Source organism: Maylandia zebra, linkage group LG12 (genome assembly GCF_041146795.1).
Source record: "Maylandia zebra isolate NMK-2024a linkage group LG12, Mzebra_GT3a, whole genome shotgun sequence".
In the NCBI taxonomy this organism is placed as follows: domain Eukaryota; kingdom Metazoa; phylum Chordata; class Actinopteri; order Cichliformes; family Cichlidae; genus Maylandia; species Maylandia zebra.
The window spans coordinates 29,015,406-29,038,126 of record NC_135178.1 but is presented as its reverse complement, the minus strand read 5'-3'; the positions used below and the strand labels follow the sequence as shown (position 1 = coordinate 29,038,126).

Below are 22,721 nucleotides of genomic sequence, written 5' to 3'. Positions count from 1 at the left end.
ACTAAACACCTGTATCCATGTTTTGTTCGCAGTCCGACCCACTGCCATTATCTTTCCCTGACAAGTTACTATTTGACATGCATAGCCACAACTGCAACCTGGTGAGTGAGCCAGTCAGTAGGGAAATGGTGTGTGTGTGCATGTGACATGGACATTAACTTTTATTTTTCTTGTATTAAAGGTCTAGGGAGTAATGGATATGACAGAAACAACCACATTATACTGCTAACACAACTGGCTCTTTGCAAGCATGTGCACAAACAGCATGCTAACGCAAAGCTAGTGAAGAACGCGAGTAATGATAACTGAGTGGATGCCATCCCTAGCCTAGCAGTCAGAATCTAAACTTCCACAGGCTTGTAGCATTGTAGCCTCCGTTTCTAACTGTGTGTGTCAGTTTTGCTTTGTGTCGTTGGCTTTTCAAACAAACGCTAAAATAAAAATCGATTGTACGTCCTTCAAAGGATAGGGACTTCTGTCGGTGTGTCTGACTGAAGCATAAGGTTTATATTCTGAGATGGTCATAAACAAGACAGTAATGTTTAACTGTGTAACTGATTACTTTCTCTGGGGAGTAATGAAGTAAAATGCTGCATTACTTTTAGGAAAGTTAATGTATAATATGTTAATTTTTGGTCTGGAATAAAATATCGATACGATATATATATTTCCTGTCACATGTTGGGTAGGTAGAAGGGAGAGCAGGTCATCTGTTAATTGGAAGGTTGGTGGTTTGATCCCTGGCTGCTTCAGTTCAGGCCAAGATACCAACCCTAAGTTGCTTTCCAATGCATCAGTTGGTATATAAATGTGTTTAAATGTTAGATAGAAAGCACTTCTCCAGAGAAAAAGTGCTTGTATGAATGGGTGTGAATGAGGCATGTTATATAAAGTGCTGTATAAGTATCAGCCCATTTAGATGTTTTTGTAAACTTTTCCAGAGTTATAATGACTCCTCCAAGTCACTGAGGTTAACTAACCTGCAGTGAAGAACACGAAACTCACAAATGCAGGCTTAAGGGAAAGCTATACTTCCTGTTCATTGTATTGTGATACCATGGATCACATGAGATGTCTTCTGATGATTGCTATCGTTACACTGAAAGCATTTTGGTACATGATCCCACTAGCTTACAGGAATTAAAAGCTCAAATGATGCCTTGGGTGTTTTGGAGATTTCACCAGGGTACAACAGGCAACATTTTTGAATAAAACATTTAAAATAGCCATGCTTTTGTTGACGCAGTCAGCATTAGGATCACACCTTTATGAAAATATATTGAAGCTTGCATGTGTTTTGGCTCAGAAGAGCTCCTTTCCAAGGGCACACAGCAGGTGCTGGCAGATTGACATCTCACAGCAGAAGCACAGAGGAAAGAGAGCTGATGGGAAGTTGTTGGCAGAATGAATATATCTTGTTGGCATATGGGACACAAGGCTGATGTTTTGTCCCCTGTCTGACCGTGTTACACACCTCACTGGCGCTGGCAAAGATCTGTGCCAAGTTTTTTTCTTTTCTTCTCCAGAGGCAAACAAAAAATGACCTATTGTATCCAGATAAGAAAACTCAAAATGTTTCAGTAGGGTATATGCTTCTTTTATTGTTTGGTCGATATTAGGCTAATCATTTACTTGAGCCAACAAGTTTGAGTCAGGTTTCACTTGGAGGGTTTAAGTTTGATTACGGTGTTCACTGATTGTAAACCTGCATGTTTTTTGTCCTTCCCATCTGCTGTTTAGCTCATTGTGTTATGGAGAGGACCACTGATCAGTATCTTGGAATGGATCAAGATCAGTGTTGCTGTTAAGATAATGGATCATAATCCAATACTGGCACTTTGACTTCCTTTTTTATCTTGACTTCCACTGATATGTTGTCTTGAGTTCCACTTCCTTTACTCTGTCTCAGTCCATAAATGATATCATAGCGTTGGGTACGACGAAACATTTCTTTACTGGGGAAAATACGCTCCTGGATTAAGGAAATGCAAATGAGTTTGTTGTTTGATTTATACTCATTTTACTTGAAAAATAAAAAAATGGCTTGGTCTATCAAACCATTAAATACAGCTTTATTACCAAGATTTCGATTGTACAGTTCATCTTACTGACCTACAATCATTGGATAAAGTGCTTTACAATGGGCCATCATAGACTGTCATATAACTAATCCTAATACAGAAGGTGGTGTCTGCTATAAAAATTGTGACATGAATATGATTTGAATATACTGTATTCAATAGGATTTTGATTTATTTATTTAGCACTTTTTGAAACACTTTACAAAAAATCCGATTTCTGATCTAAAGTTGCACCGTTGCTTTGGTTTTTAAATTAATGAAGAAAAAGGACATTGTAATTTGAGAACAACTAGATGAAAAGTTGTTTTGTTGACTTTGGGATTGTTTGTAGGCTTAAAAAAAATTCCATGACAAAATCAGCCAGCCACTACTTGACCCTCTAAAATTGATTATTTTTGTACAATAACTTCATGTTATGAAGCCATGCAAAATTTTGCCTTGAAAGTAAGATATTTTTTTTAGTTTGTTTGAATGGCAGGACCTTGAAGTACAGATGTGGGTCATTCTTAAATTTGACAGCATCTTTTATTTTTTCCAGAATTTGTGAACCCTCCTAACCTCGTAGCCGTGTTACATTTTCAGGGCTGAAAAACATTTCTTTCTTTTGAAAGAAATCCAATCTAAGCAGTTTTACTCCAAATACCACAGTCTAATGCCAGAATCTTTTCCTCAGCAGAATTATTTATCTATAATCCCTTTTACACGTCAAAATGAAAGGATATATCATCGTTTTTCTTGAAAAACTGCACCAGTTTATCGTTGTGAAATGGTGAAAAAAACACTGTTGCTCACTCTGCTGTTTCACAATATGAACTTTGCATGATTTGATAGGTATGCTAAAATGATTGTGCTAAGAATCAGATGATTTTTGAGAAGGTCAGGTGGAAACAGTTTTCAGATTTTGTTGACTTTAAATGGAATGACCCAGAAATTCTCAGATTATATAAATCAGTGTTTGTGCCCAAGACGCACTAAAGAGCATGGCAAAAATTTCTATTCATAACTGCAGAAAAAAACATTATATGGAATAATTGGAATTACAGTTTTGATTGTCACTTTTAAGTGTAACACTTGCAATTTTATACTTGGCAATAAGTTCCCCAGACATGACTTTTCTTCACTCCTATATCAGATACTTTCACTCAATTCAATAAGTGTTCCTGCCTCCTCCTGGTGAAATTATTCATCATGTAGCGTATTGAATTAATATTGAGCATTTTATATTTTAACTACAAATTTGTGTCAGTTGATAGTGGCAGCAGCTAGAACTAGACTGCCGAGCTGACCAAAGCAAGCAATTTGAAGATGACTCACAGTTAACGGACTTCCAACAAAACGTTCCTCAACAATGATTGAAATCCCCACGACCGCTGCAGACTCAAGTGGTCGATCCTTTTATCCTCCTCCATGCATGGAAAGCAATATATTCTCTTCTCCATAAAGCTGTGCGTACAGTATGGCCATAGTGTGTGGGTGTGTAATGGTGACTAATCCAATTTGCAGTCTTATTCTGGATCCCTAGTTGTCAGAGAGTCCTTAATCTCTGTGGAGAGAGAGATCCTCACAAACTAATCTTAAGCTTGTGTCAGTCTGCTGATCCTTGTGGTAATAGTTTTTTTCTTTTCTTTCTATGAATGAATGTAGGGAGTAAACACTGGACAACCGTCAGTCTTGCTCATCTGCAGTCTTTCAAAACTCAATCTCAAGTGTTAAAAAAAAAAGAATTGAACTGTGGCTTTGGGCTGCTGAACGTGACATGGTGAAGAACGGGACTCATGGTGTTGACCTGGCACCGCTCAGCTATCCCTGATCCTCCTCCACCCATTCACTTACTCCAGAGGCTTGGGTTGTTTGTTGCCGCGGGTTACACTTGTTGTTGAACGCAATGTCGGAGCACATGCAGCTGTCCCTTGCCTTGTGCAGGATTGGGCTTTACACGGTAAGAAGATGCAAACATGCTGGTATTTGTTTGCTGGAGAACAGGAGGGATGCGGTCTGTGTGTTTATGTGTTAGATTGAACATACTACTACTAGTTTTAGTATGCTTTTAATCTTTCCTTGCAGTGCTTTACAGTTGGTTGATCACTGAATATAGAGTGCGCTCTAATGTGTATGTTGGCATAATATTAAGCTGGAAAAGGTGGATACAAGCAAAAAGACAGATTATTGTCTCTTTTTCTACCTGAGCTCCTAGCAACTGGCTTCAGGCAGTCTTAAGTGCATCATAGTTTTAAACGAATCCATCCATATTATTCAAATAGTGATAACTGTCAAATTTGTTTTTGAGTTTCTACTGCCATGTGACTTGTAAGAGAGATATTGGTTAACATAAATAGACAAATAGACGTATTTTTAGAAGCACTGCAGTATTTGGTACATGTTTTGAAATAGTTGTATTTTAACAGCAGCTGATGACTCACATTGCATTTTGTCTGCTCCTCTGTTACTCTCTCACCAGCTGGTAAAGCCTTTTCAATGAACATAAACAGAAAGGCTGATTCTGAAATAAGTGTTTAACAGTAAGCGTTTGTTTGATTAAAACGTCGTGCCTCATCGTTGACTCATCGTTTCAGCCATTCTTGAATCAAATGAGTGGGAATAAGTAGATGGGTATTAGGTGTATTGGAATTAAACTAATAGACCTTGTAAATTAAAATGTAGCAACTGTTGCTGATAATACTTTTTTATTCCTGTTTGACTGGCTTTTAATGTTTTCTTCTGTCAGATTGCTTAATTCTTGAGGCACCATCAACATCCAAACAACAATAACAATGCTGCTGGGCTCTTAGATCTCTAGTTATATTAAGTGGTGCAAATTGTCCGTTGTACTCTTAGTTATTCCTGTAACACAGATTATGAAAAGTTTTTATTATATTATTGACTGAGTGGGTTGGGACTAACAAAGGGAAATCTGTAGCAAAATGAAGTAAACTGCTGTTTTGTTTTGTTTTGTTTTTTTCCCACACAGATTCAGCTACATGTAAATTAAATATTTCAATAAATAATGCCACTTGCAATATATTTTATTTGCGAAGTAATTGGAGGAATGTAATCAGCTGCCTCCTCAGTAAAGCTGTTCTCATATAAAGCGTTTATCTCGTCACAAATCACTTTGCAGCTGATTGTTAGATAAGCTGTACTTCTCTCAAAATTTGAGCATTTACTGGGTCGCAGCAATCAAAACATTAAATATAACCCATAACAAAATAGCCTAAATATAGTAGCTCAGTAAAAATGATGCAATATGAAATGAAGAAATCGCTCAGTTAGGTTAAAAAAAAATGGCCAATAACAAAGAGGAGTTACATAAAAAAACAAAAATTCTGAAATAGTGTAAATTAGTTGAATAAAGTTCTTAATAAATAAAAGACTATCTGGATGGGTGGATGAATAAACCACTAGGAAAATAAATACAGGTATTGTAGTGTGACAAGAAAAGATTTCTTGGATCTAACCAAGATCATGAACCACCCTGCACACGACCCCCACAGCCACCATGCTTCAGTCCTTGTTCTGCTCTGGAGAACTGAGCATAGCAGCTCCAAAGCCAGAATTCAACAGACGTAGCTTTCAGGTCAGAAAAACAAAGCCATTTCGGAAGCGCTTCAAACCTGCATTCTGTGACAAATCCACTAGGTGGCAAAAGCTAAGTCCTGTCAAAGTCTTTGGGGAAATTGTGTCCATTTCTGTCTTTTGGGTCATTCTGAGTCTATTTTGTAAATCTGTCATATTGTGCTTTAAAAAGGATGATTATCAGTGGTATGGTCATTGGCTAATGATTAGTGATTGATAAGCTGTGAGCAGTCAGACCTGCCCTTTCTTGTCATATCTACTTTTTAGAAACCAAGAGGGAGATAATGAAAACGCTGATCTCAAGGCTTCAAAGTGCAACTTAAGAAACCAGTGATTGATGTCTCAATAGCTACGCCCTCGTCTTATACTGTCTGTGAGCGGCACATGAACTCGTCCAAGTAAAATCGAGCTGTGAGAAAGGTTGAACTGAGGTTAAACTATTGTTCTGGGTCGCAGGGTTTATGTGTTGGGTTGTATCTCCTTGGGAAAGTTAGTCCGATGATCCCCTTCCTCTGTCAACACCGCTGTCCTGCTTTGTACCTGAACTTGAACCTGCTGTTGCTGTCAGCAGGGCGATTATGTTGAACCAAAATGTTTTAGTTAGGCCAACAAAAAAGCGAAGAAGCTGACTCCAAATCACAAAATGTGGGAAGATAACAAATTAGAGCAGCTGCACTTTAATAAGAAATGTACTCATTGTATTTCATTAACCAACAGTTGTTTTTTTTTCTTATTGATCTTGATGGAAAATCAGGAGTACTAACACATCTCACACAAAAAAGGAAAAAACACATTTATGTAGTAGGCTTAGCAATTCTACAGACAGTAAGTTGGTTCGTGCCATCATGGATACTTGGAGCATATTGTTTGGCAAAATTTGTTAATATAGCCCCATCTGCCTTGGTCTATGGGGGCTGTGTGGTGGGACAGGAAAAACTGACTCCTTGGACTGTGTATGTGTGCGTGTGTGTGTGTGTGTGTGTCTGTGTGTTGATAAAGGAATAATAAAGCATGTAGAATTATTTTGATTAGGGAAACAGTTGTTCTGTTTTCTCCTTTTTTTTTTTTTTTTTTTTTGCATCCACAGCTGATAAGCTGATAAGAGATGGCTGATGTGAAATGCTACTAATAGAGTTGACAGTGCATTATGTTATTGTAATCATAAATGCTCCTCAACAAGTATTACATCTACCCAATGTCCTCATAGCTTCTGCTGTCTCTCACTAAACACGAGAGGTAAAAAGAGAGGGAGAGAAGCCCACAGTCATCATCTGATCTTTTCAGTCTTGTCAAAGAGGTCGTTGGCATGGCAGGCATGAAATACCTCCAAACTGCTGACCCTTTGCTGTTCTCTTCCTCCATGCTTTGCTAGGTCTCCCACTGGCATCTTGTGCACAACTGCTGATGTGTGAGCAGTTAAAAGAGAATAACAGAGAATTTCACAGAATCAGCATGTTGTCACTGATACCGGATTCATCTATTTGAGAACAGGTTTAGACCGATATCACCCAGCTATCTGCTCACGCCTTCCTTATCTCGAGTTACCTGTTTCTTTTGAATTGGACACATTTTCACTGAAACCTCTGTGCTGAGTCACTCTATGTCCATCTGCTTATTCAGTCAAACTTTTCCAATACAAACCATGTATCTATTCTGTTTTTATTACAGCAGTGCAGGTAGATGTTGGTTAGGTTCTCTGTAGCAGCAGGTGCCCTGGGATATTAGTATGTGGCCACGTGCTATGGGTACCATAGCTACTGCTCTTTGGACCCTTAACCATTAAGGGTCTAAGTGATCGCATTAGTCACTTCGTGGCTAACTCATTATGTTTTTAATGGAGTGGAAAAGTGTTTCTCATACATGCTGCTTCTAATTTTCAGACTCAGGTCACACTATTTAGATCAAGATGCTCAAGACTGCTTTGAGCTTAATTTGGAAAGAAAGGCTAGAGAGTGTGCACAAGATAATGGCAGCTTTACTCCCAAGGTGGCCCATATAAGAAACCTGAAGCAGCATACTAATTCTTTCACATTAATGCAGGACTCACTGAACCAAAGTCAGAAAATAAGTCTTTTTATTGGATAGTAGTGAAAACTGTTTAAGGTGCTGTGTAAGAGATGTCTTTGTAAGACGCAGTAGATACGTTCAGTTGTTGAGAATCAAAGTAAATAACCTTATAAAGGCAGATAAATATCAGAAAAACATCACTATTTAAAGAGGGGTTTCTCTTAAACTTTACTGATTTGTGCAGCTGTCACCACACTGGTAACACATGCATCGTTTTTGTCCCGGTAAAGATGAAATATTTTTTTGAGTATTTTTTCCCCATAAACCAAAAGTACTTTTCTTATGGTAATATCATTTAAGTTATCTGCTTTGTGTTTTTATGCACAGCAGCACATTGGCTCAGTAAACAGCACATGCACATCATAGAAAGAAGGTTTTAGGTTTAAACCCTCCTGGGATCTTTTCTGTATTAGGGCTGCCACAAACGATTATTTTGATAGTCGACTAGTCACCGATTATTTTTGCGATTAGTAGACTAATCGGATCGTGCATCCATTGGACGTAAAACGTACAGCTTATTGCACCAGCATGCGTCTGCTCTTATATAACTATCATTAGCTTACAGCTTTAAGTGTGTAAGGTATGTGCTAACTAAAAATAAAGACAAGATGATAGTTTGTTAAATTTTAATGAAATTTGTAGATTGTTTCGGTGAAGTTTAATAAACTCCTTGCTATCTAAAATATAACAGGACACCGGAGTATATTCTCGAGCATCTCATACTTCTGATAATCAGTTGTCTTCTTGATGTTTATTCAGCTGTGTAAAAACTATAACTTTAATCTCAGCCAAACCGATTTACTCAGGAACAAATAAAATACAAAAAAAAAAAAAAAGCCAAACAATAGCATTTTGAAGTTCTCTAAGTGACTTATATATATTTAACCTGAGTAGTGAAAGATTGCAGTGGGTTTGAAAACGATTTGCAGGGAGTCCGGTGTTCTCACGGGCTCCAGTGAGCCTTGCCCCGGGCTAGCTATCGAGCTAGTGGGTAACAGACGTCTCTGAAAATATGTGGTGTCTTGATAAACTGAGCAGATATTTTCAGTTTCCATAGCTACATTCTCGCCTGAAAATATGTTAAACGTTTATTTTGTGACCCAGAAAGAATAATAAGAGTAATATTAAAACTAACTAGCTGCCGCCATTGTTGTAAACTGAGCTGGGCTGCGCTATGAATTCTGGGACACAGCTTCTTCTTCTTCGGGGTTTAACGGCCGCTGGCATCCTTGTACATGCAGTGCTGCCATCTTCTGTTTCAGTCCGTTATTACACTCTTAAATCCTACTACTTATTCCTGCGTCTTTTGTGATCTTACAAAGCTTCAAACTACAACGTCGACTATTAAATCAGTCGTCGACGATTTTGATAGTCGATGTAATCGTGACTAGTTGACTAATCGTGGCAGCCCTATTCTGTATGGCGTTTCTATTTTCCTTATATTTGCTTGGGTGCTCTGGTTTGCTTGACACAGTCAAAAGGCATCCACATTAGGCTGGCATTCCTAAATTGGCTGAAAGTGAGGATGTGAGTTAGATTTATCATCATTAAAAATGATTGAAAATCTTGTTGTGTGTTTTTTTTTTTTTTTTTTTTTTTTTTTTTTTTTTTTTAAATTCTTCCTTTTCCTACCTCTGTACTAGGGCTGCCACAAACGATTATTTTGATAGTCGACTAGTCACCGATTATTTATGCGATTAGTCGACTAATCAGATCATCATCCACTGGACGTAAAACTACAGCTTATTGCACCAGCAGCATCTGCTCTTATATAACTATCATTAGCTTACAGCTTTAAGCTTTTAAGGTGCTAACTAAAAATAAAGACAAGATGATAGTTTATTCAATTTTAATGAAATTTGCAGATTGTTTCGGTGAAGTTTAATAAACTCCTTGCTATCTAAAATATAACAGGACACCGGAGTATATTCTCCAGCATCTCACACTTCTGATAATCAGCTGTCTGCTTGACGTTTATTCAGCTGTGTAAAAACTATAACTTTAATCTCAGCCAAACCGATTTACTCAGGAACAAATAAAATACTAAAAAAAAGCCAAACAATAACATTTTTAATTTATCTAAGTGACTCATATATATTTAACCTGAGTAGCGAAAGACGGCGGTGGGTTTGAAAACAATTTGCCGGGAGTCCGGTGTTCTCACGGCGCTAGTGAGCCTTGCCCCCGGCTAGCTATCGAGCTAGTGGGTAACAGACGTCTCCGAAAACGTCGGAGCGCTTTTGAAAATATGTGGTGTCCTGATAAACTGAGCAGATATTTGAGGTTTACACAGCTACATTCTCGCCTGAAAATATGTTAAACGTTTATTTTGTGACCCAGAAAGAATAATAAGAGTAATATTAAAACTAACTAGCTACCGCCATTGTTGGAAACTAAGCTGGGCCGCGCTATGAATTCTGGGACACAGCTGCTTCTTCTTCTTCGGGGTTTAACGGCAGCTGGCATCCTTGTACATGCTGTGCTGCCATCTTCTGTTTCAGTCCGTTATTACACTCTTAAATCCTGCTATTATTCCTGCGTCTTTTGCGATCTTACGAAGCTTCAAACGACACGTCGACTATTAAATCAGTCGTCGACGATTTTGATAGTCGACGTAATCGTGACTAGTCGACAAATCGTGGCAGCCCTACTCTGTACTTAGATGTACTTTCTTTTGCATCCTTTGTCTTCTGGCTTTTTGTTGGTTCAGTGCTGACAGGTTGATCTGGCAAGGGTAAACAGCATTATTTCTTTTTTTCCACAAGGCTATATTAATGTAAATGAAGTAAGTGAATTGACACACAATGAATAAACCTAAGCAGAGTTGGCGCTTTTCTATGTAACATTTATTCTCCAAATTTATTTTGAAGAGCAGATTTTAGGGGGAAAAATAATTCCCATCTTGCAGGAAATCCCAATTCACATCTTAGTTCTAGAGAAAAAGTCATCCTGTTTTCTGGAAGACATATTTTAAGCTCTCTTATCTTGAGATATCTTACTTTTGGATGCAATCAACTTGTGCAGCAGTTAACATAATTTCATAACATATATTTTCACGTTTTGTTTTTTGAATTTATTTGAATTGTGTCAGAGTGAATGAGAAACTTTTAAAAGTTGCTTTGACCTTTTTAGAATTCATTGCAATAAGTTTCAGGATTAACAAAACAAAACAATTTCTTGAAATGTGTATTGTGTCATATGCCAGACAGATTTATTTTACCATAAATAAACCTTTCTTAACACAGGGTGTTCGCAGTGTAAATTTCCATACTGCTTCCGTCCTTTTAAAAAGGCAGGATGGGAGCAGCTATTGCCCCAGACTGGGCCATGAATACACTTTAAAATAACCACAGTACCTACTGGTCACTCCCCAATGATCAAGTACCATTTCCTAAAAACGGTCTGCCAGTCCTTATTAGTTTGTTTTGTTTTTGTCAAGGACGTTTTGGGCAGGAATTTGGCTGCACATGTTTGAGAAACAACAAAGAAAAACTTCCTGTATGAGATGTATTGGCTGACAGAGCAGGGCGATGCCGCATTCGGCCTTTGTGTACCATGTGCATCAGGAACTAGAAGAATTTTTTTTTCAGGCTCACATTCCTTTTGAAGCTGGGGTGGTTCAGGAATGTTTTGAATATTGTTTGTTTTTTAAACATAATTTAAAAAGAGTAAAAAGAAATAGCAGTTCCACAAAAGTAAAATTATAGCCCTCCACCTCACTGGCAACACCCTAAAATGGACAAGTGAAAGAAAATGGGTGGATGTAATATCAGTTCACACAATTGGATAAAAAGTGCTCGTCATAAAGTCTGATAACATGCAGCTAAAGTATGTTTATTTGAATTACTAAATTATTTATTCTCATGTATCTGTTTTTCTTCACCACATAAATCTGTTCTGTTGGCCTATATTTGCAGAAGCCTCCCTTACGTCGCCCTTGAATCTGAAAACACTCCCCGTGGGCTTTTTGTTAAGGGACGCCTTAAAGCGTCTTTCTGTTACACAATAGTCTTTGTCCACCTCACATGACAAGGACCCATCTTTAGCCCCAGCTCAGACCCTAAAGCACATATTGTAATATGCTTATCCGCAAGACACGAATGGGTTGCAAATTCCTAATCCAAGCCAGAAGGGCGCTTTCTCTTCTATCATTTTTTTTTATCTAGTATGCATCATTGTTACTCCAAGTGAATTCAAGAATCTCTACATGCAGACTGTAAATTCAACAGGACATATTTTTCTTAATCCTTCCACAGCTGGAGTAATTTGTGTTTTGTCTAGTGTAGTGGAACTATTTAGTTTAGCTACAGGGTGTTGTTGGTAGTGATGTATTTGTCTAAGTTTTGCATTGCTTTATTTATTTTGTTTTGTTTCCTTCCCCCCCCCCCCCCCCCCCCCCCACCTTTTCCCCCAAGTCAATCATACTGACTGATGATGTTGATGATCATGATGATGAAGGTGTTATGGCATTTTTAGTCACTCAATGCATTACTAGGTCAATACATTGAGTTTTTTACCTTTAATTTGCAACAGGTCTGCATGTGTCATTCATAGTTCAGCTCGTGATTGACAAAGATGTGCCATCTCAAGCTGGATGTAAATCTAGCCCACTCCTTTCCATCAGTTGGATTAAGCGTCCCATAGTTGTATCCCTGCCACCCACTTCTGGTGCTTCCATTTATAGCTGTGTTGTTTTCCAAATGCTTTGTAGATTTTCAATACAAGTGATTTATTTAGAAGACATTAACTTAGACTTTTGCTCAGTCTTTTTTACAGAGACTTCAGGTACATTCACAATGCGAGAAGAAGTTTCACCGTGATTATCAGCATCACAGTCTGTGGAATCTCTGAGGGATTCCTTATAATGAAAATTGCGCTCCATTTACTATTTCTGACGACTCTTTTATTGCAGCAGCAGCTTAAACAGGACATCTCTCCTTGAGCAATGAAATCAGTTACTGCTATACCACAAAAGTGAAATTAGGTCATCGTTTTGCCAACCCCACAGTTGTTGCTGAGGGGCTTCTGTATTGTTCGCTATCAAGTCTGTGAAATGAAGATATTAGACAACACTTGTAACAAACAAATGTTGTGTCCACTGAAGCCTTATCGGCCTCAGATGTAATCCTCTTTTATATGAGTGATGAAAGCGGCACAATCCCATAAAAAGGGGTTTCCTGTTCCAATTTTTTTTTTCTTTGAGGACAGATATTTCTGTCCTCATGTGGAGGAAGTGTCAAGTGATTTTGGTAGCTGTGTCTTTTTTTCTTTTTCTTTTTTCTTTGTCTATGTGGGCATACACATATGCAAAAACCCACATTTGATCATTTGTAAAGACAGAAAGCTTCCCTCTATAGGTAAAAATCTTAAAAATAAACTCTGGACTGACAGCTGAAATATTCACACAGTGATCCGGAGGGACAGCCTGCTCCTTGGCCACATCTTAGGACATTCATGCTGACTAAGGCCAAAATAAATCTGTAGCACGGTTTTCAAAACTGGTAACAGACCAAATTTGGAGATATTGAGATGTTTTTCTGTTTTGATGTAATTTCAAAAGAATTAATGAAAGGAAAAAACATGCTTTATTTCTTCAAACATTGCAGTACAAAACTGTTTACCCATTTTAAGTGGAAAAAATGGAACTAAATACATGTGCAGTGTTTGGGATGGGTCTTTAGGTCATTCAAATGTAATGCTAGTGGAACCCATGTGACCACAACATATGTCAGCTGATCTCAAATCATCCTATGGTTTTGTGCTGGTGAAACAATGCTGTAGATCCAGGATCCATTCTTTGGTCACACGGGTATCTGACTTGTACAAGATCAGTGCACTTTTTCACCAAGCTTTATGCTTTCCACCAGTGATGTGAAAAAGAGGTAAAGGACTCTTGTCTGGACATGCTGTTTGCTTGAGTTGAAGAAAGGGTAATGGCGCCCTCTATTGCTATTGAGCAGACATTGCTGTGGTTGACAAAGACTATCCAGGGATCTGCTTTTGGACAGACCCTCTCTCTCTTAGACATTCTTTAAAACGCACTGCATATGCTCAGGACACTTTACTAAAGTTAAGTTGGGTTATAGCTTGACTTGCACGTCTCTCTGAACTCACAATACAAATAATTTATTGGTCTTTGTTTTTGCACTACCACATGATAAAAGGACAACCTTTGTAGTAACTACTTCGCTGTTACAAAAAGAGTAATCTATTGACCTTTTTACTCAGTGTTGGCACATGTGATAGTTATCACTTTTATGTTGTTTTTGTTGTTTTTGTTGTTGTGTTTTATTGTAAGAAGATGGCAGTTAACAGTTCAGTGGTCAAACCCACATTGTTGCTTTTCCGGAGACTAATGTTCCAAAGCTGTTTCACATAGCGAGGTGGTTTGCAAAGTTAACACTGCATTTTATAGTGAGGTATTGAAACAGAATAGTACAGCTTAATGAAGACTAACTGCAACAACATGAAAACCTCAGAAGATAATGACTTAAAAACAAGTCTATAAAAGTCTGCCTTTGAGTGATTAAAAGGAATGCTCTGCTGTTTTCTGTAGGAAACTCTCAAAGACAGCGGAGACAGAGACATTCTAACTCACTTAATTTTTCAGGTCTCATTGCAAAAGTACTCTGTTTGTGTCCATTCATGCATTTTGTCACTTTTGTTCATGACAGCTAGCATGGTTTATGTTGACTAATGTATTTTAATAGGAAGCCTATTTTGTGTCCTCTTTCCTGTTGGGCGAGTTTCCTGTTGGAGTGTTTAACAGGGATGTATCCCCCTGGCAACCAAGAAATTAGATCCATAAAAGAAGTGGCTACTGTTGTTAACCTAAATCACCAGCCTCTGCAGCCTCCAGCTGTGAATGTTGTTGCCCTTTAAAAGTGAAGCAAAAATACCCATTTGTGTATGTGGGCATAAATCATAGTAAGGGTTGAATATTTGTGTCCATGAATATGACAAATTGGGGAACTGGAGATTCTGATGATGTCACTGTACTGCTATGAGATACAGTTTGAAGGTGATTACTAAACACTGAACTATAAGACTGAAAATTAGCTTGAAACTTCATTAACTGTGAACCAGAGCTAACAAAAAAAAGTTTGAAGACTTTTTACCCAGTCCTGATAGACTTCCGCAACCTGGTGTATGAAGCATAAAACCGGCATGTTTAACAAGTTGCATTGCTTGAAGAGTCATTTTCAAAGCTTCTTCATGGAAATCATGTCAAATGCTGCTTTGGAGCCATAATGTCTAATTGTGCTTGCAGTCATTTATTAAGTTGGTGTAACATGACTCCCTGCTTGGTCCGTGTAACTGCCTAATAAATGCCATAAATATGAGCCCACTGTGAGGACTCTCGTCATGATATTTTAGTTTTTTAGGTTGAACATTTTTCCTTAAATGTGAGTAGAGGAAATCAGTATTGTTTTTATGAGACTTCCCAAATATCTTTAAGAAGACTGGATCTGCTCTTCACAGAAATCTTCAGGAATATAGTTTTGCACAACACATTTACTGTCCAAATCATTTTCACCTATCAAAAGATGATTTCTTGTGGGAAAATTGTGAAATATCCCAACAGAAGACACAAGTCGACCCATGAATAGCAGCATCTCAGCATATATTTCAACCTTGTTTTTGGAAGCTGCTGCTGCTTTGTCATCCAGAATAGGATTCAATAGGAATGCATTAATGTATTAATAATAGAAATCACAGGACATGCTTATATTTGAAAAACTACTTATCTTGCTTGACAAACAAATTATTTACTTTAAGCCAACAAACCTACAAATAAAATAAACATACAGTCAGAATTAAAAATATATTTAGAGAATTGTGTTCCTGTTGACCTGAAATACAATTTAAATGTTCTTTGCCTTATATCTGTTGAAATCTGAAAGTAAGTAAAGTTTATTAATATAGTGTCTTTGACAGACACCCAAGAGAGAGTCGGCCATTGCTTTTGAAATTGCACGTTTTGATGGGTTTGTAAAAAAAAAAAAATGACACATTGTTGTTGTTTTTGTTTTTTTAATATATTATTTAAACACAAAAAATCTGTTAAATTCATTTGAGACTCAAGATTCAATTCATAAAAATTTACTGCTGTGTCCTCTGGGTGGAGCCATGCAGTCACTCTTGTATTAGCTCAATTGCAGATTTACTACTATTGAGTTTGTTATGGTAATTTCCCCTGATACTATTATTTCTGAATATGAAATACACTACATCCTACTTTATCATTAAATAGACACATAAGCATGAGCTTCTGAGTAGCTCATTTGCTATTACCTGAATTTATACTAATAATAATATGGAAAGCAAAGGACAGGTTATTAAAGTAGTATTTAAAGGGGGACCTGGGGTTATTAAACTTATTCTTTTGATTAATATTTTAAAGAAAACACTTGACTTTGATTTCCTTGAAGAGAAAATTGGTTTTAAGAGGATACATGGAAAACCTCTGGGCTGCGGAGGGCAAACTGACAGGGTCACTTTTTTGAGGTGTTTGTGGCAAGATGTAACAGCATGCGAAACCACACCAAAGACGTGTGCTATTCAAGAAGTTTCATCTATTACACACACTGTCTTTTGTTCTTATTTATTTATTTATTGTGTGCAATCGTTTTCACTCATTTAAAGCAGAAGTGAAAAGTTCCAAAAACACGTTTTCATGACCTGTTGGATGTATTTGCCAAGACTCTACTCAAACCATTACCCATGCTTTGTGTGTGTGGGTGTGCATGGGTGGGTAGACGGTTTTTTTGTCTTGTTAATGTTTTCCTTTCCTGTTAATGTGTTCCTTTCCATCTTAAGCCCCTTTCACACTGGACTTAAAGCCCACTAACACTCAATAACATCTGGCTTTTGTCTTCGAGGAAAGGGTACACTTGTCTTTCATTCTCTGGTTAAATGACTCCGCTGTAGTTGCGTGTATGTATCAGCTGCCGCTCTGATCGGAGGTGATGGAAATTTCCTCTTTCCTAGTGTGATGCTGTGGCGCATTTTAAGTTTCACCTCCATCTGTAGTTTCTCAGACTCCTGTGTCTTTTTCGTGACAATGTCATATGTTCTGTCTGCATTTGAAAAGACTGAAGTGAAAGAAGTGTGTTTACATTTGTTTATGGGGCATTTTTGACAAGCAAGATAAAGAAAAGTATTAAAATCTGCTTCCTTGCACTCGGTTTTCTGAAGACTTTACAAAAGCGAGCACTTGAAGAGTTAGATGACCTGACCTGGAAAATAATTTAATAATCTCTTCAAGATTATTTAGCATCTACAGTCTGAAATCTATTCCCATACTGTTCAAAATTAGAAACACCTTGAATTCCTCCCATCTTTCCTGTGGCAGGTTAACATAAGGTGATTTCTTTCAAGTCGGACCCTTTAGATCTTTGCAGTATTTTCTGACATGCTGATGTTTTCCCTGTCCTTTGTCATACACATTCATCCAAAATTGGTAGGTTGGATGTTCTCTCTTCTGGGGGCCAGTCTCAGGAAGGGCTTAGGCTACCTTTGAATCAGGTTGCACTGTGCACTGTCATACGCAGGCCTGTGATGGATCGTGGCACAGTTGGCCTCTGACTGTTCTTTCCTGCCTTTGACTAAGTAAACGTTTCCCTCTGTGCACAGTCATTTATGAAAGCTTCTTTGCGCAATACTTCCATACGCACAACATCTGTCCATCAGCCTTGGCTCTTAGTGTGTGTGTGTGTGTGTGTGTGTGTGTGTGTGTGTGTGTGTGTGTGTGTGTGTGTGTGTGTGTGTGTGTGTGTGTCTTTTCCTTCTTCCGGTAAAGTCTGATTTTATTAGTAATGCTGAAACATTCTTGATCAAAGCAAGATGTTGCACAGTCTTTTAACTGGCTTTGCTTTTATGAAATTATTTATTAGCCATTTACCAGGGGCAATTCTTCAATGATTGCTCACAATTTAGTTGCAAGGAAAAAGATTCTCGTTTGTCTGATTAACCCAATTACTAGACTTATCAGTAATAGCAGAGAAAATCTTTGAGCCTAAATATGATGACTGCTTATCCAGGTGACCCCAGACTTGACGTTGCACTCTAAGCGTGCAGAGGACTGGATGAACAGAAAGTAACTCAAGCATATAGATCGTCCTGATTTTGTTTAATCACTATGTGTACTGTGTGTCAGCAAAGTAACTTTTTTTTTTTTTTTTTTTTTTTTTTTGTAACTTGTGTGGCATTGACAATTTTTAGTCATCCAGTAGGTGTCAGGATAATGCAGAGCAAATATAAGCTGAAAACAAGACTTGGTGAAGAAGTTCACATACAGTTAACCCTCCATTTACCGAGCTACTAATATATTTAACAGTGTCACAAAAGTGTTGATGCGTGAAACTGTTTATTTGTGTGAGCAATAATGTTAGCTTCATGCACCAAGTTTTTACTCTGTACTTGGAGATGATGAGAACGGGCTTGTATGACGTTGTTTTCTGTTTTGTTTTTTGTTTTGTTTTTTGGGAGGGTTTTGGGGTTTTTTTGCCCCCTTTGAAGTAGGACAGACATGTGGAGTCTATTGGCTTAAGTCAAATGCTCCCTGTGTGGGATTTAGTTATACAGTTTGTATAGTGGTAGCCCACACACACACGCGCACACACGTGCGCGCACACATGCATGTGCACGCAGAGACACATTTCCCTCAGCTCAGCCCTTAGCTTTTTCTATCTTAATGTTTCTTCATGCTGTTACACCTGTAGAAAGTATCAGCGGCACATGTTTAGGGGTGTTGATGATTTTGTACTCTAGCACTTTGGATTTGAAATTAAATGGTGACTGTATAGTAAGTAAAATGTTGACGATCAGCCTTATTTTAAAGCGGATTAAGGTTTGTCCTTGTGCCATATTAGCTGGTTTTGATATAACCCCCTTGTATTAGGGGATCTAAAATCACTGGGCAAATGAAACATAAAGCCATTATATTAAATGTTTTGTTGCCCTGGTCATGAACCTCTAGGCCTGTTGTGCAGCCTTCTTTATTTATTTATTTATTTTTCTTGTTGAAAGAGCTCTTTATTTTCAGTTTCTCCAGCAAGTGAAAAACATAATCGGTTCATCTGAGGTCAGGCACCTAACTGGACTAATCAAACATGCTTCAGTTTGCTCGTTAAAAACGAATAATGGGGGGGGGTTACTGGGAACAAAACAAGGCTGTAACATAATAGCTTAGTTTCCAGATCACTGTCCTGAAGCACTGTCTTTAAAGTTGGACAAATCCATTATAATTTGCTATTTTATTTTAAATCGATTGTGCTATATTCCACCAAAATGATCACAGCATGAATGCATACCACTCAGTTAGGTGGCAATGAATTGCGCAGACCCTTCCTGTCTCCTGGCCCATGCTCGGTCCTTTTGGCTCACCTTTTGGATTCACTGTATGACATCTTTACATTGGACCAAGCACGTGTTTAGCAACAATTTTGGAACTGGCTGTGTAAGCAAGCCACTGGATGAGCCAAATGACAACCAGTAATGCAATCATCATTGCTCAACCTGGCGTTGAAATATCTACCGTGATTCAGGAATAGACTGCTGTGGGGTTATGGGGTTCTTGCAAGATATTCTTTCCTGTAGCCACAAAAATATGACACCTGTATCACATGGTGAAAGAACAGAGACTTGCTCCCAGAGCTTCACTTGGTGGATTTGGACCAGTGTGGCTTACAGTCTGTTTTTGATTTACTATTACATAATCACTCTGAGACTGCTGTTTTTGAGAAGTTTTCTTTGCTAGGGAAAAAAGCAAAGGCAAACAAAATAACAAACAAGAGACCGGTTCCAAAAGGAACTGTGGTGTTTGAACAGTTTTCAGTTCACAACGGAGGCCGTTTCATCTAGCCACCCTTTTAAACCCCCCAAAGACCATATCTCTCCACAATTAGTGGGAGGTGAACGGGTTTAGATGGAGGCTTCAGGGGGAGCTGGTTACAATTGGCGCCCATAACAATCCCCCTACAATGAAGTGGAGCCACTCAAATGGCTGATAAACAATGTACATGAAGCAAACAGCAGGCAGTGATGGATCCATTTGTGAGGGAGATGGACACAAACTAGCAGTGATGGGATGACAAGAAGTAGGTAGATGTGGACTGGAAGTTTTTTAGCCCGGGCCTACAAAGAATCCGCCAGTCACAACTGAGGGGCCCGAAGCGTGTGACTATTAATTACTGATGGCTTCCCACCATTTGAAAATCAGGGGGCCGCAGACATCAGATGTGTGGAAGGGGCCTGTCATTACCATCACAGAAACAATGCTCGAATTTGGCTGTCATGCATTTTTGCCTAATTGACTGTTTTGATGCAGTTTTTTTTTTCTCCCCCATTTTGTTTCTGAGGGAGCATGGATGCCACCCCCCACTCACTAGCCTTGATGAGGAGAACTTGGTGGGCTTTCAGCTTCACCCAGCAAGAACCTTCCGGAGGTCCTTTGATGGCAAGAAAAGCCACTGGAGACCTCAGGGGCCTCATTGGCCTCCATTTATATATCAGCACATAACACTGCATTTTTGATTCCTGGCAAGAAATGAGTGAGGAGGAAAAGTAACGTGTGAATGGCATACTGTGTGTACGTGAACGTATGTGCTATATGAAGTATGTGTGTCTGCAGGGTGGTGCTTTTATTTTGTGTGTGTGTGTGTGTGAGGCTGCAATGAAAGGGGGAGCCCAGGGACCCACAAACCACATGAGGGGTCCCCTAATTTGCATAATTAACTGTTGACACTAACTGTGCTTAATGAAGGCCTATTGAAGTCATTGACCCTTTTACACAGCCAGCCCCTGGGAATGAGACAGAAGCTTCTCCGGCAAAGGTTAAAACAATGTGTCTGGTTAACGTCCGACAAACGTGCCGAAACGCCCCGAACTCTTATAGATTCACTCGCTGGATAAGGTTATGGCATAGAATGACCTGTGATTTGAAATACCTCCAGATGGTTGGCTTTGGCGTCTCATCTCGTGTAGTTTTCTTAATTTTATCCTTTTAAAATTTGTTTTCAGTAAATATTTGCACATGTTCAGGAATCACTGCCTTATAGGCCTTTGCCACACTTGACGGATGGCATCAAACGGTCACTGAGCATCATTTCATTTGTTTCTTTCACAAATATTCAGGTCTGATTACCGTTCTTACGTCTTCATCTGCTCATTTGTACTAACAATTATACGGCTGTTTTCTTTTTTTCCTCTCATTGTCAAGACTCTAAGCAAAGAAATTCTGAGCCTCCAGACATTTAACTAGTTATATTTTCATTTTATTTCCAAGGACATGCCCAAGTGACCTCAACAATTTCATAGTCAGTATATTTATGGGAAACTTGATGTGTTTGGGTTTCTCACGTCTGTTATCACTATCCAGGAGGACGACAAGCTGTGTGAAACTAGTGATAAGCCACTGTTTCTCTCAATCTTTGTATGTTAACCCCGTTTTTTCTAAAATAAGGAAAATGGATTGGATTATTTGTTTAGTGTTTTATGTTTTCACTATAGCTCAGGTTTCTTATTTAGTACTGTTCATATGTGACTCATAATTAAAATAAAATCAAAATTAGAGAAGATTCATAATAGCAAATGTTCAGGTATTAAATTGCCTGAATTGCATGCTTACAGGCTTTTTAGCATAATGTTGTCATTCCTTTGTATAACCTTGTAAAGTGGATGATTCACAACTTCTCTTCATAAAAACCTATAAAAAAACCCTTTGAAAACAAAGAATAAATAAATAACACCAGCATCTTAAATAGTTAATTTTTTCCTATAAATACCACTTCTTGTGTGAGCTGTGCCAGTTAAACACACCTCAGCGGTGGTGAAGTAAGAGAGAAGAGTTGTATAGAATGAAAGCTTGGCTCTCTCACTTCTAAAACCATAGACAAAATCAATTAGCATGAGCTTTGTTGCTTCTATTAATAGGAAGGATGTAGAAGGGAATCACAGGTGCATTGACATTTTACATCAGAAATGACATTGTACACTACTGCAGTTTTTTCTTATAGTATTTGCAGTATATAAAATGTCCTATTTTTTCCTAATGATGCTTTATCTTGAGGTTATGCAAGGAAAAAGGAACCCAAGAAAGCCAGGCCATTTTTCATTGTGTATAAGACCGAATGGGATTTTGTGGTCAGCTTGTACCTACTTTGAGGTGGTCAGAGATGCATGTAATTGTATAGTATATTGTGTATGCATATGTGTCGTGTCAGAATTTTGGCTGTAATGTGTAGTTCAACAAGATGTCTTAACCAAACCCAGACAGAATCAAAGGGATTGTACTTGCTTTCTGCCTTTCACTATATTGCCATGTGCAAAAGTTTTTGTTGTTGGGCAACACTTACTTGGATAAATGGAAACTGGGAACTTCTCAGTTTGTCACTGCTTTTAAGACCTGTTCTGTTGACATGTGTGAGTTGTAAGCTCTGTCAAGCACACACACTCAATCTGGATGCAAGATATGAAAGAGGTCTTCCAGATCTGTGACAGCATGAAGTATGGTTTTCACAGATGTTAAGTTTCCACATAAATGTAATGATGTTAGTGTCCTCATTTGTTGCAGTACTCATCATTCATGATCCTTTTCTCAGTGAAAATATGTCTGTTTTCTCTTTGGCATCACTGCTAGTGCCACACCTAGGGTTGTGATCCGATAGCACTTCCCATTTGGATTCTGTTCCTGTTCAACAGAGTACAGAGAGTTGTGTCTTACAAATCACAAATTTTGTAATAACTTTACTGAAACTCTCTGTCCAAGTCCCCGAATGAACTCTGGCAAAGATTGTTTGCGAGTGAAAGGGCACATCACTGCACGTCCTACAGTGGAGTTTAACAAGAAGGAATTACCACAGCTTAAAGTTCCATTGATCAGCTTCCTATTTTAAACTTCTTAATCATGTCAACATTTCGCATCATCTGCCGATCCACTCAAGTTTGGGCTGTAGGTTGTAAACAAGAATTAAACTAAATAAGAAATGTCAGTATTGA

The 22,721-nt window shown here is 38.3% G+C and overlaps 1 protein-coding gene across 4 annotated transcripts in view; it reads left to right on the top strand.

Annotated features, from left to right (window-relative positions):
- LOC101486382 (ADP-ribosylation factor-like protein 15) overlaps positions 1 to 22,721 on the top strand; it is a 102,302-nt gene that overhangs the window by 6,232 nt on the left and 73,349 nt on the right. For 2 of the 4 annotated variants that reach the window (XM_076891015.1, XM_076891014.1), the window contains exon 2: positions 33 to 101. The exons of 1 other annotated variant lie outside the window; for it this stretch is intronic. In XM_076891015.1, the coding sequence (XP_076747130.1) occupies positions 33 to 101 (69 nt within the window). Of the gene's footprint in view, positions 1 to 32; positions 102 to 3,719; positions 4,021 to 22,721 lie in introns of those variants that run through there. One more of the 4 variants, XM_004546977.6, reaches the window with a different exon arrangement.